This window comes from Chroicocephalus ridibundus, chromosome 22, assembly GCF_963924245.1.
Source record: "Chroicocephalus ridibundus chromosome 22, bChrRid1.1, whole genome shotgun sequence".
NCBI lineage: Eukaryota > Metazoa > Chordata > Aves > Charadriiformes > Laridae > Chroicocephalus > Chroicocephalus ridibundus.
Window position 1 is genome coordinate 2,524,693 of NC_086305.1, and position 20,534 is coordinate 2,545,226.

The window sequence follows — 20,534 nt, forward strand, 5'->3', positions numbered from 1 at the left end:
TCACCGGTCTGGAAAACTTTTTAGAGATTACAGCTCAGGCAGAATTTAAAAACCACAACCTTTAAGCTATTCTGCAAAGTAAGAATTCATTTAAATACCACTTAGGCGAGAATGCCTAAGAATTCCAATATCGCTAGCTCGACCAAAGTCTGTCTAAAAGAAAGGAGTAAGGATACTTTTAAGTTATACCAGGTGGATTTCACCGAATACTGAGGCACCCCAGCTCAGACTTCAAGCACCATTCCAGTAATAGTCTTATAAAAACGCTGAATGGGTACAGTCAGCTGGAACTCTTGGTTAAAAATAAATATTTTAAGTGACTTCCAACATACCCGCTGTACTGTGTTCCTCGCCAATCTGTGGGTTTCCAATTACTTGGGTTTTTTTATTTTTTTTAAGCTATTTTTCTTTCACCCATCAGGTTCAAAAGCCACTCAGACAGAAAGAGAAGCTGGTTAATTACAGCTAGAAATCTGGCTGTACACAAACCGCCAGCAAATGTACAGTTAGAGAGCACTTGTGGAAAAAATCTGTCAGTTTGGCAACTGAGGCATTATACGTAACAAACAGATAATTCACCTTTTCAGACTCGATCAAGGTAACGTTGCTTTTATAGCCAAGATGTTATTTTGAGCGGTTTCACCAGCTCTCCTACGTCAGGCTGCTCGTGCAGAGCAAGACGAGACATTTAATGTGTTAAAATTAAAGCGAGCGATGAAACACAGAGCAACACCGGGTTACAACTTATAAAACAGGAATAGTGAAATATCAGAAGCTGACAGTGGTTTCTGACCTAGTTTTAACTGGAGAACAGTCAAAGAGCCAAAAAGACTGAGGTGAGGCTGAAGGTGCTGAAATTCCAGTACTGGAGCTTGAAGCGCTGGGGAACAGGATTAGAGCGAAAGCCCTCAGACATTCAAACTACCGAGGAAGCGTCACGGAGAACAAGGAACTTAAGGTTCAAGAGCTTTAGCTCAACGTCAAGTGACATCCCGGGGAGGAGGGACGGGAGGGTTTAAGCAAGACGGCAACGAAGGCGGAGGTGTCGCAGGACCTCGCCATCCCGCCGGACGGTGGCTACAGGGCAGGGAGAAGCCAAGGCGAGGAGGAGATAACCTCCAGCTCTGAAACACGGGAAAGAAATTGCTTTAAACCAGTGCGTGTGTGTGTATTTTGGAAGATATTTTTAGTTGCTTCTGAGAACGCGAATGTGCTGTCAAACACCTGTGCTCATTTGCATAACAAGAGAAAAAATAAAACCCCGTTACGCAAGGGAACTGCAAGTCCTTGGGTACTGGGGGCTACCCAGAGATACGGGGGGGGCTGGTGGAAGAAAAGTTGAGAGATCCCACCCCAGGAAGCTGTTCACATGTCTCCCTCGATTCTGCTGCTCCAGAGTCGAATATATTTCCACCCAGCAGCTCCACGCTGGTTTTAAGCCTCATTAAGAAGCAGTATGTCGCTGGCCTGACATGTCAGATTTTTAAATGACCTTTGTACCGAGAACAGCGTTGCCAAGCTGCTAAGAACAGAGAGGGGGGGGAAAAAAAGTCCGTTTCCATGATTAGGAGAGGTACGTTCTGGCTGTTTGCATTTATTTTAGCTCAAAAAACCCCCCACCTGTCAGTAAAGCAAGCCATAAAAAAAGAGAGCAATTCTCTCTGAAGGGCAGCTGTGACGGCATCAGCGCTGTTAGCCATTCTTAACGTTGTACTTATCACACAAGGTAAACAGGAGTGACTATCAGTTAATGAACAACACAACCCTAAGGCTGAATTTTAAAGAGCGTTTTCTCCGCTGCAATCTTTTAATGAAAATACAGCAGTTCTAACCCACCGAATTTGCTTACGAAAGTCTAATTTATTTTAGGAGATATTAAGACACCGGGGCTGATTCACTTGCCTGTGTGCTCATCAGATGGCTTAAACGAGCTGCTGAAACATCAGTATGATCCTTATCTTCCACACAGCTTTTCTACTTTTCTTGCAAGAGAAAAATATAGAAAGGCAATTTCGAGATCAGATTGACGAACTCGTTCAACCATCCCAGAACAAATCTCACCTAATACACTGCTGAGCCCAGGAAAACAAGCCCGGACCAGTTTTCTCCTTGTGCCCAACGATATCCTATTGACACTTAAAGGGAAGCGTAATTATTAGTCTGCCAAAGTTCTACTTAAGACGATCTTCAGACGTTCCTCACGGAGTCAGAGCCAGCCCTACTGGAAAAGGCTACAATAAACCAGAGTCAGAGCCAGGATGCTACAGGCATCCCAGAGAAACCCGACCACCAACACCCCATGAGCCAGATCAACCTCAAAAGCTAAAGCGAGATGCTCAGACACGGCTTCTTTTGGCTCTGGGGCAAAGTGAGGTGGCTCCAATGCCAAGTGGGACTCTGGGGACACAATCCAGCAGAAACTCAGCATTCAACAGGGATGTCACCGTTATTTCCTGTCACCTCACCATCTTCATGGAGGAGTCGGCAATAAAGTCATCACAAATGCCACGGGTTTTTTTCTGTCACTGAGGGAAGTTGCCCACAAAACACCCAGCAAGACAAGCCCATGTTATAACCGGGTTGTGCTACATACCCTCCGCTAACACAGCGCTGCCAACAGCCTCCTCGCAAACACCGTCTTCCAGGGGTGCTCGGTTTCTCCGAGAGAAAAGTGAAGGCAGCTGCCTGAAGAAGCCGCTACCGAGTTAAAGGAGGTACTCCCTTCCCCTCAGCGAGAAGCACAGAACCCGCACTGTTCCAGCTACATCTTTATTTGCACTGCCAGGCTGGTTGGTAACAAACCTGCTCCAAAAATAAAGCGACAAACAGTAAAAGAAAGAACATACTCTTCTGAACTGGCAAAAACCTACCTCAAAAAAGAAAAAAAAAAAATACTCAGATGTTTCTTTGCTCCCCTCAAGGACACCTGTGAAAGTTCAGGTTACAGCAAATTCCAAAAATGAACATGAAAAAATTTCAGATAAGAACAGTAAAAACATACCACCACTGCTGACTACATAGAGATCGACCACAGAGCTGCAGAAAGGCTCCCTGGGTCCAAGCCCAAAAGCCCCGAGAGATTTCATACATTAAGACAGAGAATCTCTCTTGCTGGAGCGAGCGAGTTGAGGCAGTTAATCTGATCCGTACGTGCACAAGCAGCGGTGTGGCCACAGAGCCGCCACTTAATTGTCTGACCAGAATTTTTGGTCTAAATATAACAATCCACCCAAGTTCTAGTTAGCCGAAACGTTTTGCTTTCTTAACTGAGCCCATCTGAGGTTAGAATAAAAGTGTGTTTCTTCCTGCTGTCAGCGTCCATAAATTTAGCCTTAATGACAAGTAAAAGGGCTTTACATTGAGCTAAATGGCCTTAATTGTACGAGAGAGCTCAAGCTCGCAGCGAGATGCAGGCAGCACCTACCCGAGACACATCTCCGGTGCAAACGACTGCACAGCTTCAGTACGAAGGTCATGGAAACACGCCTGACACTACAATATCAAACCTTCTAGGTAAGAAATCTACTTTTTCTCTTTGTGTTACGAACCCAAAAAGAGAGCGTTCTAGATTTTAATGCCGTGATCGCTACTGTACCATTCTGACGCATTAAGAACAAAGTCCTTAAACGAGTCACAAACCATTTCAGAATCACGCCTCTAGAAAAATGTTTGCAATTAGTTTTAATCACCCCAATGTTCCATGTCAACTAAAGCGCATATTTCAAACAGATCTAAGATATCCCACTGACGTTCACAAAGGTTAAGTATGTTTTACTTTATCCTTTATCCATTACTACCTCCCCCCCCTTCCCATTTCCACATTTCTAAAGATTAAACCAAAAGCCGCTTCCTTAGCAAAGCTGCGTGTTTCAGGACTCTCCGTCAGCACGGGTCTGCTCCCAGACTCCAGGCTGGGAGAACTGGTTTATTACAATACACTCGCTCGGCTGCATCGTTCTCCTTTAGAAAACCACACTTTTATTTCTGGAATAAAGCTGAGGATTGGTAACCATCCCACGGTCAGGCCATCTCTGAGGTGCACAGAACCCAGGAGCATTTCAGATCTTACAGCAGGAAAAGCAAAAGTACCAGCAACTTCCCTAATAAAAAACCCTGACCACGAAGAGCACGTAAGCAGACGGATAACTCTTCTTTTTATTATTGATTATCTATTGGGAGAGAAGGAAGCAGAGCTCGCGGACATGACCACCACGTTCCCATCGACACACAGCTCCCCTGGCAAGCGCGCAGGGGGGAAACAGTGACAAGGTCACTGCCGCAGGTGTCACCGAAAGCACTTTTCAAAAGAAACTGGCCAGCAGAGCTCCCACGCGCTTCTTAAGAGACTATTTATGGGAGCAGAAGTTGTTCTTAATTCTGCAAGAAGCAGCAGCAGAGGTCACGATTCCGGCTTCGCCGGCTCTGAGGGCTGAACACCCCTGGAAGCGTGAAGAGGTGCCATCAGTATTTTCAAAAATCTATTTTAATGACATCAGAACTATCATTTGGGAGCAAAGTCCTGCTCGGTGTGGTCTGTCGTCAGCAGCAGACGCTGCTGAAGGAAGTGAAGAAACCCTGTGACAGCAGGCTGCTCCGCTCTGCCCTGCCTCAACCTCTTCCCGGCTCCACTCATTTTATAGCAGTTTCATTCTGAATCATGAGTTTACGCCTTCGTTTTTGGGACAGCGTGCTAAAACCCTACAAGTCAGGGAGTTAATGAGTCTCCGGGACCTAATCAGGCCTGCCAACACCACACCTCCGGCAAGTGTCAGACGCACAGGGAACAACTTCAAAGGCCCAGCAGACCTTACGCTCTCCCTGTGAGCGAGGGCTGCTCCCTTCCCCAGCCCGCCAGTGGAAAGGTGAGCCCAGCAAGAGAACTGACTCGCCTTATATGGCTTCCAAGGCACAATTTCCGCTTGCCCAAGCTCAGGCAGGGTGGAAAAATTTGCTTCCTTGCTACTCCGCCCATGCTGGGCTCTGAAAAGCATCCGTCGAATCCTGGATCTGAAAAGAATGGAAGAATTTACACTGAAGTTTTGCACGGAGCTCGGCTCCCTGGAAGAGGTGAAGCCATGGCTTTGGCAAGGAGCTGGATCACCTCAAACACCAGGGGAGAAACGGGAGCCGAGGAGCCGATACCCAAGCAGAGACGCATAGAGAAGTTGTAACCACAGCCTTTATTCTTTGCATAGTATATGACCAATTTTTCTTGCTATTCAGATGCACTTAAGCCTTTTAAATTTCACATCACCAAGCTTTACAAGTTAATTACGAGTTGGGAACATTATTTCCTCTCACCGATTTATCCATAATACACTTTATACCAGGAACTTTGTTTTCAGGATCAAATGAACACAGTCTCGGCTCAGGTTTACACACCATTTTCTGCACAAGTCAGTACTTCTGTGGCAGTTACCGTTAATGTTACCGAAGCCTGTCCTACCTTCTGGTCACAATAAGGTTAACGTAACATGGTCCGTGTCATTGTCAACCCCTCTGAGCACCACAGAGGAACCCTGAGACCTCCCGAACACAGACCAACCCTCCTGTTCACCGAGTGTAAATACAGTCACGTCCATAGTCCCGAATATCTGCGGGTGCAAGGAAGCTGCTGGCTAAAAATTAAGCACAATGGATGCAGTCAATGAAAAGGACGCTTCACTCTCAACAAATGCTCTTACTTTGGGGATTACCACTTTTTTTTATTTCTAAAAACGTGTGCAGATTCCCTTTTTCTAGCCTTGACTGTCTATATCGAGATCATACCTTTTTTCACAGCACATTTTCCTCAGTGCAAGAACCAGGGAGAGATTTACCTCCAGCCATCAGTGGTTTGTCTTTGCTTTCCTCTGCTGGTCACCAAATGGCAGAACCTGGCTCATCCACACACAGACGCTCTCAGAAAAGAGAAAAATGGTGGCAAAGGAGCTTAAAAAACTAAGTTCTGCCAAATCCCTTGTTGCCTTCTTTTTGGGGACTGGGAGAGACAGAAACACAGCGCGTTTGATTTTCTCATAGAAACCAGGAGCCAAAAACAACTGAAATCAGCGCCGGAGCTGGAAAGGTACAACAAAACTCACACAAACATAAAGTCTAGACACTGAAATGTGGAAATATGATTCAAATAACCACAACTGGCACCTAATGTATTGATTGCAGCCCGTCACAGAACAAGCCCTCAGTGGGTAAGAATATAGAAGAAAGATTAAATTAGTGTCTTCCACCTCGGAAATATGGATCCTTTGGGCACAGTGATATGGATTGAGCTAGCATTTCTTCCATCCTGACGGGTTTTTTGCTAGGCTTTTAAGCAACACGTCTGCTCTTGCTAAAGAACAACAATTAGCTTAAACTACCCTTGCAGCACCGATCCTGTATGAACGAAACTGCCATGGGTGTCAGGTGGCTGCTCTTATCAAAGCACGGCCTATCAGCTAAGCTACATGGATCTCAAAATATTTGAGCCAAGTAGTGGAGAGGATGTTTGTACTGATGAAATCTAAATACTACAAAGGTTTAGGCGACTGGCTGTTCTTAGGAAGTTTCACGGTACTTGCTAAACCCCGTGACGTGCGGTGACAAACCCAAAGCAGAAAGTCTGCGTCTACCATCGAACCCAACGGTGCGGTCTGGAAGCGGGACTGAAGCCAGCAGCACAACGCAAGCCTTTGCTCGCAGTTTGATGCACAGATCGTCCTTCGAGACGCCAGCTCCAGCCTTCTCCCCGCAATGACCAGCTTTCCTGCAGAGCAGCGTGCCCCAGGACCATGCCCGGAGCCTCCCCGGGCGGTTGCAGGTTCTGCATATAAGACGAAAGATTAACTGGTGGCGGCAGCTGGCCCAAAGAGACTCTGAAGGAAAGTAAAACATCTTGGTTTTCCATGAACGTCTTGGGCTAAAGTATTCTCCCCTGCATACCAAAAGCCAAGAAAAGCTCTGCTGCACAGAGGGAGAGCGGAGGGTTAACAGCAGCCAGACTGCACCAGATCAGGGAAGACTCAAGGTGGGTGGAGGTGGGCAGCTAAGTAAAGTCCTGCTCACAAGCAGTGACCTCTTTTTGAGTTAAACAAATGCTGGTTTCTTTAAATTAAGAAAGGCACTAGTCCAATGTAAAGAAAGGAGAGACCAAGCGCACGGAGCAGTGTTTTTTCTAGCCTGCCTTTTCGCTGGAGCAATGCAAAAAGGACTGGATTTTGGAAGTCTGCTTTCCCGGTGCAGCGGTGATACACAGCACCACTCTGCAAACCCACTGCCGAGGGGTTTATCGTGCTCTTTATTATATAAATTCTTTGGGGGAAAAAAAAAGCCCAGTGCAAAGGCAATACTAGGTTACCATGGTGTGCTAAAGTTGCCTTATGTACATGGGATGTTTCTAAGCAACACATGAGCTACTATAGAAAACTCTTCTTATCAGCAAATCCAAGCTCCTTTCCTGGATAATGCATCTAGGTCAAGCTAAGGCACGTTGAACGCAGAAGCCTAGTTTTGGTGATGTCTCTTCTGTATCCACCCTGTACAAAATATTAGCATAGTTCAAGTTATCAGGCTTTTTTTTTTTTTCATTAGCATTAAGTTCACTCCAGATAATGGTTCCTCCAAAAACAGCATTAACCTTAATTATTCAGAGGTAACTTGATCTCAACCTTCTGCTGAGCTGATGACCACTTTTCCCCCCGTAACTTCTCCTCTCATTCCCAAAAACCAAATAAAGCCAGTGTATTACACGGCCGTGTTCACAAATTAGGGTATTGGGTATAGGATCCCAGACATACGGTATCTCTTCAAAGTCTACCTAAACCCGTGCGGCCACTCCATCCATTCAAATGCATTCTCTCGTGCATTAGCAGCAAAACCACTAAGTCAGCCAAAATGTATTCTTCTCCCATGGATTAGCTGGCACAAAGTAGTACGAGAGTGACGCATGCAGTCTGTCCCTTCCCATTTTTCAACATGCACAAACACCAGGGATTTGGAGACGCTTCACAAGTTTATGCTTACAAGTTACAAGCAGAACCAAGTTTATATCATTTGAAACGTGTAAATTGTTTAGGAGATAACATGTTCATTTACTAACGAGACCTCAAATGCTTTTTCAAACAAAACTTCCCCTCCCTCGCCAGTAATAAAAGCTCTTCTGCTATCCCAACAGAGTCGGCACTATGCAAGTGAACTATTTCAACAGTCACCATCCCTCTGCCAAGCAGCACTATGACAAAAACTAACTAAACAGGACAGAGCACTTCAGATGGGTTCAGAAAAAAAAAAAAACCTGCTGTCGGAGGATCACCCGTAGACTTCACGCTCTGCCAGTTGACCGGCTCCAGAAGCCACTGGAGGCAGGACCTGCTGCAGCCCAGGTGAGAGGTCCCTGGGAGACAGACTGCTCTGAAGAGACCCGTCTGCACACCGTATTCCATCAGATACGCTTCAGACAGAAGTAAAGAAAAAATTCTAATACCTTTCCTTCCTCCCTTTGCTGCTGTTTAAGTGGAATAAGAAACCAACTACAAAATATGCTGCAAAGGAGCGAGGGTTTAGTCTTGCCGGGTAATGAATACAACTGCCAGGATCCAGCTGCTGGAGCCATCGATACGGGTGCCAAAACACCCCGCTTGCCTACCTTAAAAAATAAAAATAATCCAGTCTCATAGAAATCTAAAGGGTTAATCTTCAAGCGTGCTTCCCCCAGTATTGTTAGAGAGCAAAAAGTTATTAATGCCCCAATTCAACTTCTCTGATTAACGGTGTCGTATGGTTTGCTGATAAAAAGCAGATCACATTAAAAAAAAAAAAAGCACTATCGGTCACAAGGATTCTGTCACAAACTTTCTATTTTTCCTTGGCATGTCACCAATTAGACCTACTTCTGTAGTCTGCTACCACCAGTATAAAAAAAAAAAGCATAATGGGTTTATAATTTGCCACCGAATCCCATAGCAACTGTACGTCACTTTAGATGTAAATTACAGACAATTCTTTCCCATGCAATTTGAAAACTATAGAGATGAATCTATAATTTGAGCAGATCCAAATGGTATATGGTTGAGAGAAAAAGCTACCCTAAATAATTGAAAGGAAAATGCCACAGGCCAAAACATTCCTCACGCACAATGTTAAAACGCCTCTTTGTCCCCTTCCTTCGAAGGGGAGGTGCCACGCTCAGGTCCACACGAAGGCCATTTAGCAGGAGTGCGGCAGTTGGGTACGTTCTGCATATCCTGTCCCATTTTTGCTGATTGCAAGGAGATGTACGTGTACAATGAGCTTCCTCTCCAGCCAGCCTCCTCTGATTCATTCAGTCATGTCACCGACTCATGTTCCCGATGTCGTAATAGCTTCAATTTTGACGGACTACAGCATCAGTGAATTAACAGGACAGGAAAAAACAGGTTACAGGGAAGGAGGAATGATGCAAAAAGCTTTAAGATAATTCAATGAATTCTGATTCGAAAGCCGGATTGTTCTTCTCCTCCTGACACCTGCAAACAGCTTTCAATTCCCAAGTCAGCATGAATACGCATTACCCTAAAGACCCTGTAATGACAGCAGGAGCCTTCATTTTGTGTTTCGTGCTTTAAACACAGCAAGATGAAGGCATCTCTAACAACCTGCTCCAAAAGCAGAGTCTGAAAAAGTTCTTTCAATAAGCGATGGGTACGAGGGGTGGGTTTAACCCTAACCTCCCAGAAATACCTTCTGTCACAGGGAAGACAACTTGGGAAGCCCCGTCTGTCAGAGCAGGGTTCCAAAATTCAGTGCAGCGAGCAGAGCCCAGGGGCAATGTGCTTTGGTTATCTCAGCTTAGCCCCCAATAAATATTTGTGCACCTGCCAAAGTTCACCAGTGAATCAACCGGTGGCTTCAGTTCAAAATACTCGGTGTAGCAGGGGCAGAGAGAGGCGCAGGAGGCAGGAGACCGAAGCTGGGATGCTGCAACCCCCTTCTTTACGTCCTCCTAAGTTCAGGAGGCTCCCGCCATCCCTGGAGAGGGACTGCATGATTTTTAAGGTCCCTTACAACCCAAACCGTTCTGTGATTATTCTATGCAAGCCCAGACGAGGGCCGTCAGCCCAGTGGAGCCTGGCCTCCATCGGCTATGGTTAGCTCAACACAAAAGCTACAAATAAGAGAAAGGCGTGCAACTGCAGTCACATTGCTCGTTATCAAAAGGCGATCCATCACGCAAGATCACTAGGACCTCTCCTCAAGCCGCAAAGAGAGTTTTTAAATAAATATATGAAAGTCGGGAAATTCCCAGGTAAGGGTTCCAGGAAGAGCCCTAATGCTGTGTACATGCCATGGGCACCTACACCACCGTAGCGCAAGGAGATGTCCCTACGGCCAAGCGACACTTGGGTCTGCCGGGAAGCATTTTACATCATGCATTAAGACTTCCACTTACCCAGAAACCCCCATGATGTTGCTAAAAAAAACAACGGGTGTGAAAAGCAAAGGATGGATGTCCAGGTGTACCAGGCGAGGATAGATACAACACCTCATCACCAAGCGTGGAGGACAGGGTCCAGGACAGAGAATGAAAGAGGAAAACAAGGCAGGGGCATGAGGAGTTCCCTCGTACCTCCACGCGGGCAGCGGGAAAGCTGGAGGCAAACCAGAAGAGACGGGGAAAAGTCATGCCCTGCTTTTTTTGTGGGGGGTGGGAAGGCCTAAACAGAGCCTGTACACACACCCAAAGGGAACGCAGAAAACTGCAAGCTAATACAGAATTAGGCTCCTTGAAGAACCAGGAGTTGTTTTAGGCTAACACACCAGACCGGCTCCATTTCGTCAGTGGACAAATTGAGCCAGGACACATTTTCTACCGCTCGGCCGTCGGCTGCAGAGCTCAGCACCCAGCGCTCGCAGTTTCACAACTGCGTGGAAGCAGTTTCAGGGGCAGCAAGTTTCACAAGGAGCAGACGGGCAACATCTTGAAGTGTCCCCTATGAAGCCGGGGTTATTTTTAAGGCTCCTATTTCTTTTAGGTGAGCATAAACCCCCCTGCTACCGGAGAAAGAAACCCTTGTGAGGGCCACAGGAGCCAGCAGCCCCGTGATCTGGACCTCTTCAGCAGCGGCTCCACATTCCCTGTACACGGTACAGAAACAACTGGCTGAAACACGGAGTTGGGCATCACTATGCAGACCTGCGGCCGTTTTCTTCACCAGGACATGGACAATTTAGCAGAGACCCAAGTGGGAGAGAGTCAAGACAACAAATATCTTTCTCCATAATCCTGCTGCCTGATCCACACATGGTGCAGCTCCACACCAAGAAGGCAACTGCTCTGGCACAGGGGACACTGAAAACAAATGGCATCTCGCCCGGCTGGGTGATCATTTTTGGATTATGTAATCCCAATACATTATTATTAGACCAAGAACAAACTCAAGCAAGCGACCGAAGACATTATCCTGCCCGTTCTGGCAAAGAGACAGAGTCTTGTCGCAGAAATCGCACCGACGTGCGATCCCGGCGCATAAAACAGGTCAGACTGCACACACGTTGGACTTCAGGTTAACACAAACAACAGTATTGGATTCCAGGCCATTATACATATTACACAACGCTGCCGTCAGTTATACCACATTTAAAACCGAACTGAGCAGAAGAAGCCTTAGCAAATTTTTTCCATTTACCTACTGCAGACCAAAATTAAATCAGAGCCTAGACTGGACAAACACACGCTCCAAAGGTGTGTTATAAAGTCGCTTCTTGGCATGGCCACAGCCGAGCGTTTCAGAGGAAGCAGAGACGTTCAACACGCTGGAGAAACTGTTTATAGAACAAATGCAGAATGAGCATATGTGTTTAATAGCCCACTAATTGTTGCGTTATTCACTATACAAACAAGCGAGCTCTTCTGCCCTTATCCTTTCCTGCCCATTTAATCACCAGTAGCCTCTGACTATTTCTCTTTTGGGTGGCGGTGAAGGAAGCAAAGTTCATTAGTGGCTGGTGGCCACCAAACAATCTCGAGACCAGACTTCATTTAGAAAATAAACACCACTATTCATGTGTGACACGGACTCAGAATAGCTTCCCAAAATATTTAACGCAGCTGCCTGTAGTCGTCCTACTCTCCCTCCCCCAAAAGAAAAGACTTTCCTAATATATAGGAAAGCATTTCTTTGGATTTTACTTTCTTTTTTTTTTTTTTTGGAGAAAAAGCTAAAACTCATTCTATCCAAGGCACTTATTGCTACTGACTTCTCAAAATGCTGATAAACACTCATTAAAAATATAAGTTGATAAATCCTGGTACAGTAATTACCTTCGTCCTCGTACAGAGATTGCCCAATTCAGGGATGTGATGTAACCAACACCCTAAATTAAAAATAGTGTTGTGACAACATATGGTTTATCCTACAGAAGCTGGCAGGCAGGACGCTCCTAATGACAACCGGGTTAGGTTCCAGCTTCCCCCAGCTCCCCGGCAAGGTGAGGGGACCCACACGCTCTTCGCAGGATCAGGGGGGGAAAGAAAAAAAAATAAAATATATAAAATTACAATAAAAAGGACAGCTTTTAATCCCTCTCCGGTCCATCCTAACGCCAGATGCCGAGGACTGCCATTATTCTTTATTTACGTGACTAATAAGCTCTCTGGATGCATTTCAAGGAAACATCTCGGAAAAGACAATCTGGAAATTTCAAAATACAGCCCCAGCCTGAACCCGCCCCCCCCGGGAAGCAGAGCACCGGGCCCGGGGGAACACAACCGGGCGCCCCGGGGACGGTGGCAACGAGGAAGGGAGCCCCCCCCCCCCCCAGTCCAGGGTGGCAGCTCCGGGGGCGGACCCAGCCCGCCCCCCCCCGGGACACGTCCCCGGGGTGAGACCGGCCCCCCCCGGCCATGGAAACCCACGTCACGCACACGGGGGGGGGCCGCACCCTCCCCCAACCCCCCCCCAGCCGCTTACCGGGGACTGACGGCGACTTCCAGACACCTACCGGGAGGGACACCGAGAGCCCCCCCCCGGCACGGAGACCCCGGGCCCCCGGTCACCCACCGAGGGGAGCACATTAGGGTCCCCCCAACAGCTACCGGGGGGGTACACCGACACCTCACGGTCCCCCTCGGGCACTTACAGGAGGATTATGATCCCTCCCCGGTCACCTACCGGGGGGGGCCCAGAGGGGCCGCTCAAACACCAACGTGGGGGGACGGGACGGGGACGGACACAGGGGCGTTACCGGGGGGAGGGGGGGGAGGCACAGCGAGACCCCTCCGGCCTCCCTCAGGTACCCGACAGCAGAATCGTCGTGTCCCCCCCCCAGTTTCCCCAGTCACTCACGCAGAAGGGGGGCGGGGGGGGGCGGGGCGGGGGCCCCCCTCATCTCCTCAGTCCCCCACCGGGGAGGGCCTCACACCGAACGACCCCCCCCTTCCACTCCACCTCCCCGGTCATCCCCCCCCCCTTCCCCTCCTTCACACACCCGGCAGCGGCAGGACCGGGCCCCATCCCGTGAGGGAACCTTCCCCCCCACCCCACACACACACACACAACGACGCCGGTGCCAACCCCGCCGGTACCGCCCGCAGGGCTCCGGCCAGGGCCTCGTGGCGGCCGCCGTCCGCGGGGCCGTGCCCCGTCGCCCCCCCACCCCGGCTCAACGCCCGCCACCCCACTCCCCCCCCTTACCTTACAGGCCTGGTAGCTCTCGAAAGCGCGCAGGGCGCTCTCCGTGAGCTTGACGTGGAAGACGGAGACGCGGGTGCCGCGGCCGAGGCGGCCGCAGGACAGCCCGTACCCGCGCTCCGCCTGCAGCGCCGCCATCTTGGGACCGTCTCCCCCTCCGCGCCTGGGCCGCCGGGGCCTCCCGCCGCCGCCACGCCCCCTCTCTTATGCATTATTCATGAGCCGCCCCACCGCCGCCACGCCCACCCGGGGCGCCTGTTGCTGGGGCGAGGAGGTGGGCAGCGCTCTCTCCCATTGGCCGGGCCCCGCCGGACGACGCGTCGGATTGGAGGATGGGGAAAAGAGGAGGCGGGGATATGTAAATGAAGGGCCGCGGGGCATGGCGGGGAGGGTGGTTCGCTGCGATGGAGGACCCCGGGGGGCGGGCGGGCATCCCCCGTTACCGGGGCATCACCCCCCCGGTACGGCCCGGTTTCCCCCCCCACAAGCAACGCCTACAGGTTGCGGGTTCCCCCCCCGGCAGGGCCTAGGCCCTGCCGGGGGGGGAACCCGCAACCTGTAGGCCCAGGCCCCCCCCCAATGCTGGCAATGAAGAAGCCCAGGAGTGATGGAATTGTCCTTTATTTGGGAATTTCACAGTCGTTTTGGGGCTGGGGGGGGGGGGGAAGGGACAGTGCTACAACCCCTCCCCACCGCGAGCAGAGCTGAGACCGGGGCAGCAGCAAAGAAAGAGCTGCAGGGCAAAAAGGGGACACTCCCCCCCGCCCCCCCAAAAAAAAAAAGAAAAAAAAAAAGCTTGGACCTACAAGAGACAGCACGGAGTGGGGTGTCTCTGTTTTTTTCCCCCTCCCGCCGCGGGTTTCTTTGGCTTCCTTTGGACATTGCACGCTCCGGGGAAGTGCTGAGGAGGGGAGCGGGTGCCTGTCACCGCCATTCCCCCCACCCAGGACACGGGGAATCTTGCCACACGTTCCCCTGGGTGCATCCCTACACCAATTCCTCCCCCCGGCCCATCTCGCCGTGTTGGCAGGACCATGGCGCCTGATGGGGTTCACTGGGCTGGGGACAGTCACAGCGTACCGGTGTGCAGGACCCCCCGCTCCCCCCTGCCATGCTCACAGATGGGGCTGAGCCCCTGAGTGCTGGGAGGGTGCTCGGGGGTCCCTGCTCTGCCTGCTGCTCTGTCCCCGCAGGAGGGATATGGGGGGGACGCCGGGATGGGGATCCGGCACCTCCATCAGAGAAAGCATCCGTACTTCTGCAACTGCGAGTCCGCGGGAAGGGGTCAGCGGAGCCCCAGGGAAGCCCCTTGGCAGGAGAGAGGCACGCCCCGGCGCAGGTGCTGTGCCACAGGGCCGCCCGCCGCCATCCTTAGTTCCTTGCCGCGATGACCACGGACAAAGCCACGCCGCCAAGCGCGATGGCTGTTGCACCGAAGAGCCACTTCCAGGGGATGGACTACGGAGGAGAGACCGGCAAAGTGACGGGATGAGCGTGGCATGCCACAAGCCCCACCAGCAGCAGGGACATGCCATGAGCCCCACCAGCAGCAGGGACATGCCGCAAGCCTCACCGGCAGCGGGGACGTGCTGCCCTGCCTGCGCTGGCACAGAGCCACAGGGCAGCACCGAGCTCGCAGTGCACATCCCAGATAAAACGCAGCCCAAAAAGGCAAGTGCTGCGTCGGCCGTGCTCAGCGCGTGGCCGGCACGTAGGTGGGGACAGCGTGTGCCGCCGGCAGCCCAGCTGACAGCGCTTTCCACCGAGGCAGCCAGCGGGCTCCTGAGCGTGGCAGCTGGGAGCAAAGTTCGGACCCTCCAGCTGGCAGCGCCGGGATCCATCGGATGGAGCCAGGAGCGCAGCTGGGGCTATCGCCGTTTCCCTGGCAAGGCTGACGGAGCGGCCCCCAGCCCCGGCAGGCTCGTTGCCCTGACACAGCGCATGCCGTGGGTCACAGCAGCATCCCCCCCGCCTGGCAGCAGGACTGCATCGACCCCCAGGGGACACTAACACAACCCGTGTGCCCAGCCCGGTGACCCCCACCCGCTCTGCCACCCCCCCGGCAGGTCAGACCAGCCCTTACCCAGGGCAGCTTGTCTTTGCATTTCCCCGGGGCGCCAGCGGCGCTGGGATTCCCGAGCATCTTTCTGTACATTTCTGTCTCCACATTCTTCTGGTCCGCGTGCTTCTTCACCAGCTTGGAGAGCTCGGCGTGGATGGTCTGGGGAGGAGAGCGTGGCGCTGCGGTTATCAGCCCTGCAGTGCAGGGGAGGGGACGGGACCCCAGTGCCACCACCAACAGGTCCAACCGCCCTGTGCAGGGGTGCAGGACCGGGCAGGAGCTTCATGAAACAGCTTAGAAGCAGCCGGGGGGGGCCAATGGCCGGATCCTGCCCTGTCCCCTGCACTGAGGGGCTGCACCAGGCCGGCATGGAACACCCAGGCTGGGTGACCCGCGGGTCTGAGTGCCCCTCTGTCCCTTTTGGCCAGCCAAGCCGTTCCCCAGCCGGCAGTGGGGAGCAGAACCCAGGGCTGATGCCAGACATCAGGAAAAGGATTTTTTATCCTTTAACCGAGACGGAAAAGTTCCTGCCTCGGGGACAGACGTGCCTGAGCTCTCCCACTTTTCTGTCTGGAAGCAGGCTGGGAAAGCGGGCTTAAACGCAGCCTGGTGTGAAGCGGGATTGCAGCAAGGCCTGGGAGCGTGTCGGTACCTGCCCGGCTGCACTGAGCAGCGGCAATGGCTGGCGCTGGAAAGCTCTGTGTCCTGCGCGGAGCTCGCAGGCTCCTAAAAACCAGCAAGAAGCACCGGAGAGCCGAGCACAGCACCGCCAGCCATTCCCCGAGCCTGTGGTGGCAGGAAGGATGTCGTGGTGGCCGCGGTGGCGCAGACGTCCGGTGCCACGGCCGTGCTGTGCCCTCTGCTGGGGACACCTCCCCAAAACACTGTCACCGGTGACCCACACCAGCTCCAGCTCACATCGGCTCACCCGGAGACTGGCCAGGGCTTCACCAGCCCATGCCATGCTCGGCACCACTGCCTCGAACAGGAGACTTTGGAGGGTGCAAACAGCAGCAGACAGCCCGCGAGCTCACCAGGGCTGCCACGTCGGCGTTAAGGACAAACATCGGCATCTCCTCCTGCTCCCAGAACACGCGTTTCCAAGGGATCAGGAGAAGGGAGCCCAGCAGCTGACGGTCTGGAACAGCTGAAAGGTGCCGGCAGCCCCAGAGAACCAGGTCTCCTCATGCGAGGCAGGTGGAGCCGAGCATCTCTTGCATCTGTTTTCACCACCGGTAGCCGTAGCCCGTGACTCACCGACGCGTGTTTAACGCTGCCGTCTGGAGTGGCACCACCACTTCCCCGGGAGTCCCGGCAGCCAGCCGGAGAGGCCAGTAATTTGTGTACTTGTGGTTGCACTGGTAACGTCACTGCCGGGGATTTTGATTTTTCACCCCTCTCCAATTAAAAGCTTTGTCTGAATGGGCTGGCGAGCAGCCGCCCTGCCAACAGTGACGTGCTGGAGATGCACAGCAGAAGCTGCTCCTGGTGCTGCCTGCGTCGCTTGTGCTGCTCGTTCACGCCAGCTGCCCCTCCTAACCTTGCTGGGAAGCGAAGGGTTTGAGATCCTGCTCATCCCTCCCCGCAGGTGCTCTCAGACCACGAGTTCTGCGGGACCACCGAGAACCTTCTTCCACAGTGCCCCACCCTACCCGGGACCAGATGATGACACAAATCATGACGGTCCGGTGAAATTCCCAGAAAAAAGAGGTGGATAAAATGACAGACCCAGTGGAGGACCAAAGCCCACCTGTAGAACCAAGCCCCCTGCCTCGACCCTGCGCAGACAGCGCCTCCCCGCCTCTCTCCCGGCTCCCCTCCTGCTGGGGCCATTTCCTGGCACTGGTTTTTGATTTCTCCCGAGGCTCCAGTCCTGCAGCTGATCATTAACCGACAGGAAATTCCTGACCCAGAGCTCGCCCTCGCCCGGGTGCTGGACCGAGGTCTGGGCTGCTCCCGCCGCCCAGTGAATCACACTCCTGCCGAGCGAGTCTGCGGAGACCCGGCTCTGCTCCACTTCCCGCAGCCACGGCACGAGCTGCTGGCACCTCCCGAGGAAGCTGGAGCAGCCAGGATCGTACACGCAGGATCGCTGAAGCAGGGATGGGTTGGCAGGGATGGGCTGGCAGAGAGTCCTGCCACTGCAAGGACCAAAGGGCAAAGAGAGAGTCTCGCAACACGGAGATAAGAGACCCACCAGCCATCCAAGCTGACACTGCCCCACGGGGTGCATCACCCCACAGCTGCCCAGCTCCTGGGGGTTATTTCCAGCCTTCCTTCATGGAGGAAGCTGGGAACAACCATGGGGGGACTTCAGCCTTCCCCAGGGAACACCTAGGTTTGCAGGGACACGGATGAGAGGAGAGCACCCTGCAGACACCCCGCTCAGCAGGATCGCCAGCGGCACGCAACAGCTCGCAACAGCAGCCTACCTTGTTTGAAGGCTCCAGCTTCAACGCCGCCTTTAAGATGGGGATGGCCTCTCTGTATTCACCCTGCTGAGCCAGGACCTGGAAGGCGAGACAGGGATTGAGCAGGATGTCTGAGGTCTTTCCCTTGGTCCTGCCTTCCATCACGCTGTGGGGAAAGGATGGCAGTGCTTGGCCTCACCTTGCCCTTTCGGAAGAGAGCCTTGATGTTCCCTGGCTGGTGCTCCAAGACGAGGTTACAGGACTTGAGGGCCGCCTCGTAATGGTCCAATTTAAGCTGAGAGGCTGCCAGGTTGTTGAGACATTTCACCTTCACATCCAGCAGCTCAGCCTCCTCGTCCGGGCTAAAGTCAACTGCAAAGACCCCAGGGCTGGGTTACAGCGGGAAGGGACCCCAGGCGGCCCTTGCCCGAGGTGGGAGCAGGTACCTTTCGAGCTAGAGCCGATGACCTTGAGCGCGATGTCGTAGGAGTTGATGGCCAGCACGTAATCTGCCTGCTGGTAGAAGAAGTTGCCGCGCTCCCGTTTGCGGTTGGCCAGCTCAACCTTCTCCTTCCCGCTGAGCAGCTCCAGGTCCGGCGCGTCCCGAGCCGCCAGCAGCTCCACCTCCAGGGTGAGGGCCGCGTTGGGTGGGACATCGGGGCTCCTGTGCAAAGAAGGGCACAAAGCCATGGCACCGTTACCACCTCTGCCGGTCCCAACAGCCACCAAGCCATGCAGATTTAGCAGCACAGCCCAGAAATCAGAACTACAGGAGCTCCTCGGGACAGGGCGTGCTGCAAATTGTTCCCCCCAAGCAGGACGTGTCCCCTGCATGTGATAAGCGAGACAGGTCTCCCTGCCTCTGAAGCTGTGGCTTGCTGGCTGGGCTGTCATCAGGAGCACAGGAGACAGCTTTCGCCGCGCTGTTTGGGGCCATCCCCGTGCCCTCCCCTCTCACCTGCCCTGAGCGCCGTAGCAGTACTTTGCATCTGACACGATCAAAGCCGTCTCCCCCATCTCCAGGAGCTGCACGCACAGGTCCAGAGCCTGCAGGGTACAACATCGTGGGGAGGGAGCATAAGAAAGGGCACAGGGGCCGCTTCTGACCTGCAAACGGGGACATCACTGACCCCAAACCCTCCCCATGTCCCCCACGGTGAGCTCCTGCTCCGCAGGCCGAAAACAAGGCAGCGATAAAGCCGGGTAAGCTTTTCTTTCTCCCAGCCCTGACCTGCAAGACATCGCAGTCCCCCAGCGTGAAGGTGAGGGCAGGGTTCTCCTCCACCACGCTGCCATCCTCCAGCGTGGCCTTCAGGCGGATGGTCACGTCCTGGCCCTTGCGGGGACGAGTGTCCACCCCCTGGCCCGGCACCAGCGTCTTCTTCTTGAGCAAGCCGCTCCCTGGGCACGGAGAAGCCGGAGATGCGTCAGCCCACAGCCAGGAGGGAAAAGCCTCCCTCCCACCGCCCCGCTCTGACTCTCGGCCGGCCTTCACGGCCCCGGGAGCACCGGCAGAGCCGCAGGGAAGCCCGTGAGGCCCCACAAGCCCAGCGCCCTCCTGCCCGGGATCTCACCCAAAACATCGAGCCACTCCTGGGGGTCCTCAGCCGCGTCCCCCCCACCCCGCTCCGAGGGCTGGGCGTCCCCCCGCGGCAGGGCCGGTGGCCTGCCCACGTCCTCCAGCGGCGGCAGCTCACTCAGGTCTTCCTCCTCCTCCTCCTCCTCCTCCTCCTCCTCCAGCACCTCGAAATCCTCTGCCGTGTCCAGCTGAGCGGCGTCGGCCGTCGGTGCCGGCTCGGTGCCGGTGCCTGCCCGGCCCGGGGAGCCGCTCCTCGGTTCCTCCCCGCTGGAGGCCATGGCGGCGGAGCGACCTGCAGGGGGGAAGAAAGAACGGCGGGGATCGGGCCTGCCCTTACCGGGGGGAGCGCGGCCGTCATCCCGGACAGCACCGGGGGGATGCGCGGCGGGGGCCGGGGCGACCCCGCCGGCCCCGGGGAGGGAACGGGCCCGGCGCGGGGGGAAGGTGGGGACGGACGCAGTCCCGGTACCGGGGTGGTCCCCCCGCGCACCCCCGGGGGTCCTACGTCACCGTCACGCGCCGGGATTCCCCCTCCCCTTAGCAACGGCCGCCGCGCGCCCCCCGCCGCTCCCACCTGGCCCGTGAACCCGCCGCCGTCGGCCCCGCCCCGCCGCTCCTATTGGTCCGGCACCGCCCACCGCCCTGACGCCATTGGGTGGTGAGAACGCTCGTCAGCCAAAGGGCCGGACGGGGCGCGGCGCCGCCTTAAAGGGGCCGCCGCGGGACAATGCCGGTGTCGCGGGGGCTCGTGTGTGTCCGCGGGGCAGAGGTCTCGGTACCGGCACTGGAGTCTCGGTACCGGCACCGGAGTGGCCCCGGGATGCCTAGGGGAAGGG

General features: G+C 53.8%; 2 protein-coding genes across 3 annotated transcripts in view; both read right to left on the reverse strand.

The window, feature by feature from the left end:
- ELL (elongation factor for RNA polymerase II) overlaps positions 1–13,834 on the reverse strand; it is a 53,758-nt gene extending 39,924 nt beyond the window's left edge. Inside the window, exon 1 of the mRNA XM_063357723.1 lies at positions 13,650–13,834. Within this exon, the coding sequence (XP_063213793.1) occupies positions 13,650–13,784 (135 nt within the window). The 5' untranslated portion in view covers positions 13,785–13,834. The remainder of the gene's footprint in view (positions 1–13,649) is intronic.
- Positions 13,835–14,251: 417 nt separating this feature from the next.
- On the reverse strand, positions 14,252–20,441 carry FKBP8 (FKBP prolyl isomerase 8). 2 transcript variants are annotated; one of them, XM_063358152.1, is made up of 9 exons: positions 20,273–20,441; positions 19,694–19,990; positions 19,351–19,520; positions 19,078–19,166; positions 18,566–18,783; positions 18,319–18,491; positions 18,141–18,218; positions 15,730–15,867; positions 14,252–15,104 (listed from the first exon to the last, which is right to left on the reverse strand). In XM_063358152.1, the coding sequence occupies exons 2-9, from the start codon at positions 19,974–19,976 to the stop codon at positions 15,018–15,020; spliced, it is 1,236 nt and encodes a 411-aa protein (XP_063214222.1). In that variant the 5' UTR covers positions 19,977–19,990; positions 20,273–20,441; the 3' UTR covers positions 14,252–15,017. The 2 variants fall into 2 exon arrangements, with proteins under 2 accessions (XP_063214222.1, XP_063214223.1); XM_063358153.1 differs by having other exon boundaries at positions 20,209–20,273.
- Positions 20,442–20,534: the final 93 nt, after the last annotated feature.

Excerpts from the sequence above, each read along its gene's own strand:
- FKBP8 (XM_063358152.1), bottom strand. The coding sequence starts at position 19,976 with ATGGCCTCCAGCGGGGAGGAACCGAGGAGCGGCTCCCCGGGCCGGGCA. Across the intron at positions 18,492-18,565 it reads CATCGGCTCTAGCTCGAAAG|TTGACTTTAGCCCGGACGAG; the intron begins GTACCTGCTCCC and ends GGGTCTTTGCAG. Across the intron at positions 18,219-18,318 it reads CTCTCTTCCGAAAGGGCAAG|GTCCTGGCTCAGCAGGGTGA; the intron begins GTGAGGCCAAGC and ends CTCGCCTTCCAG.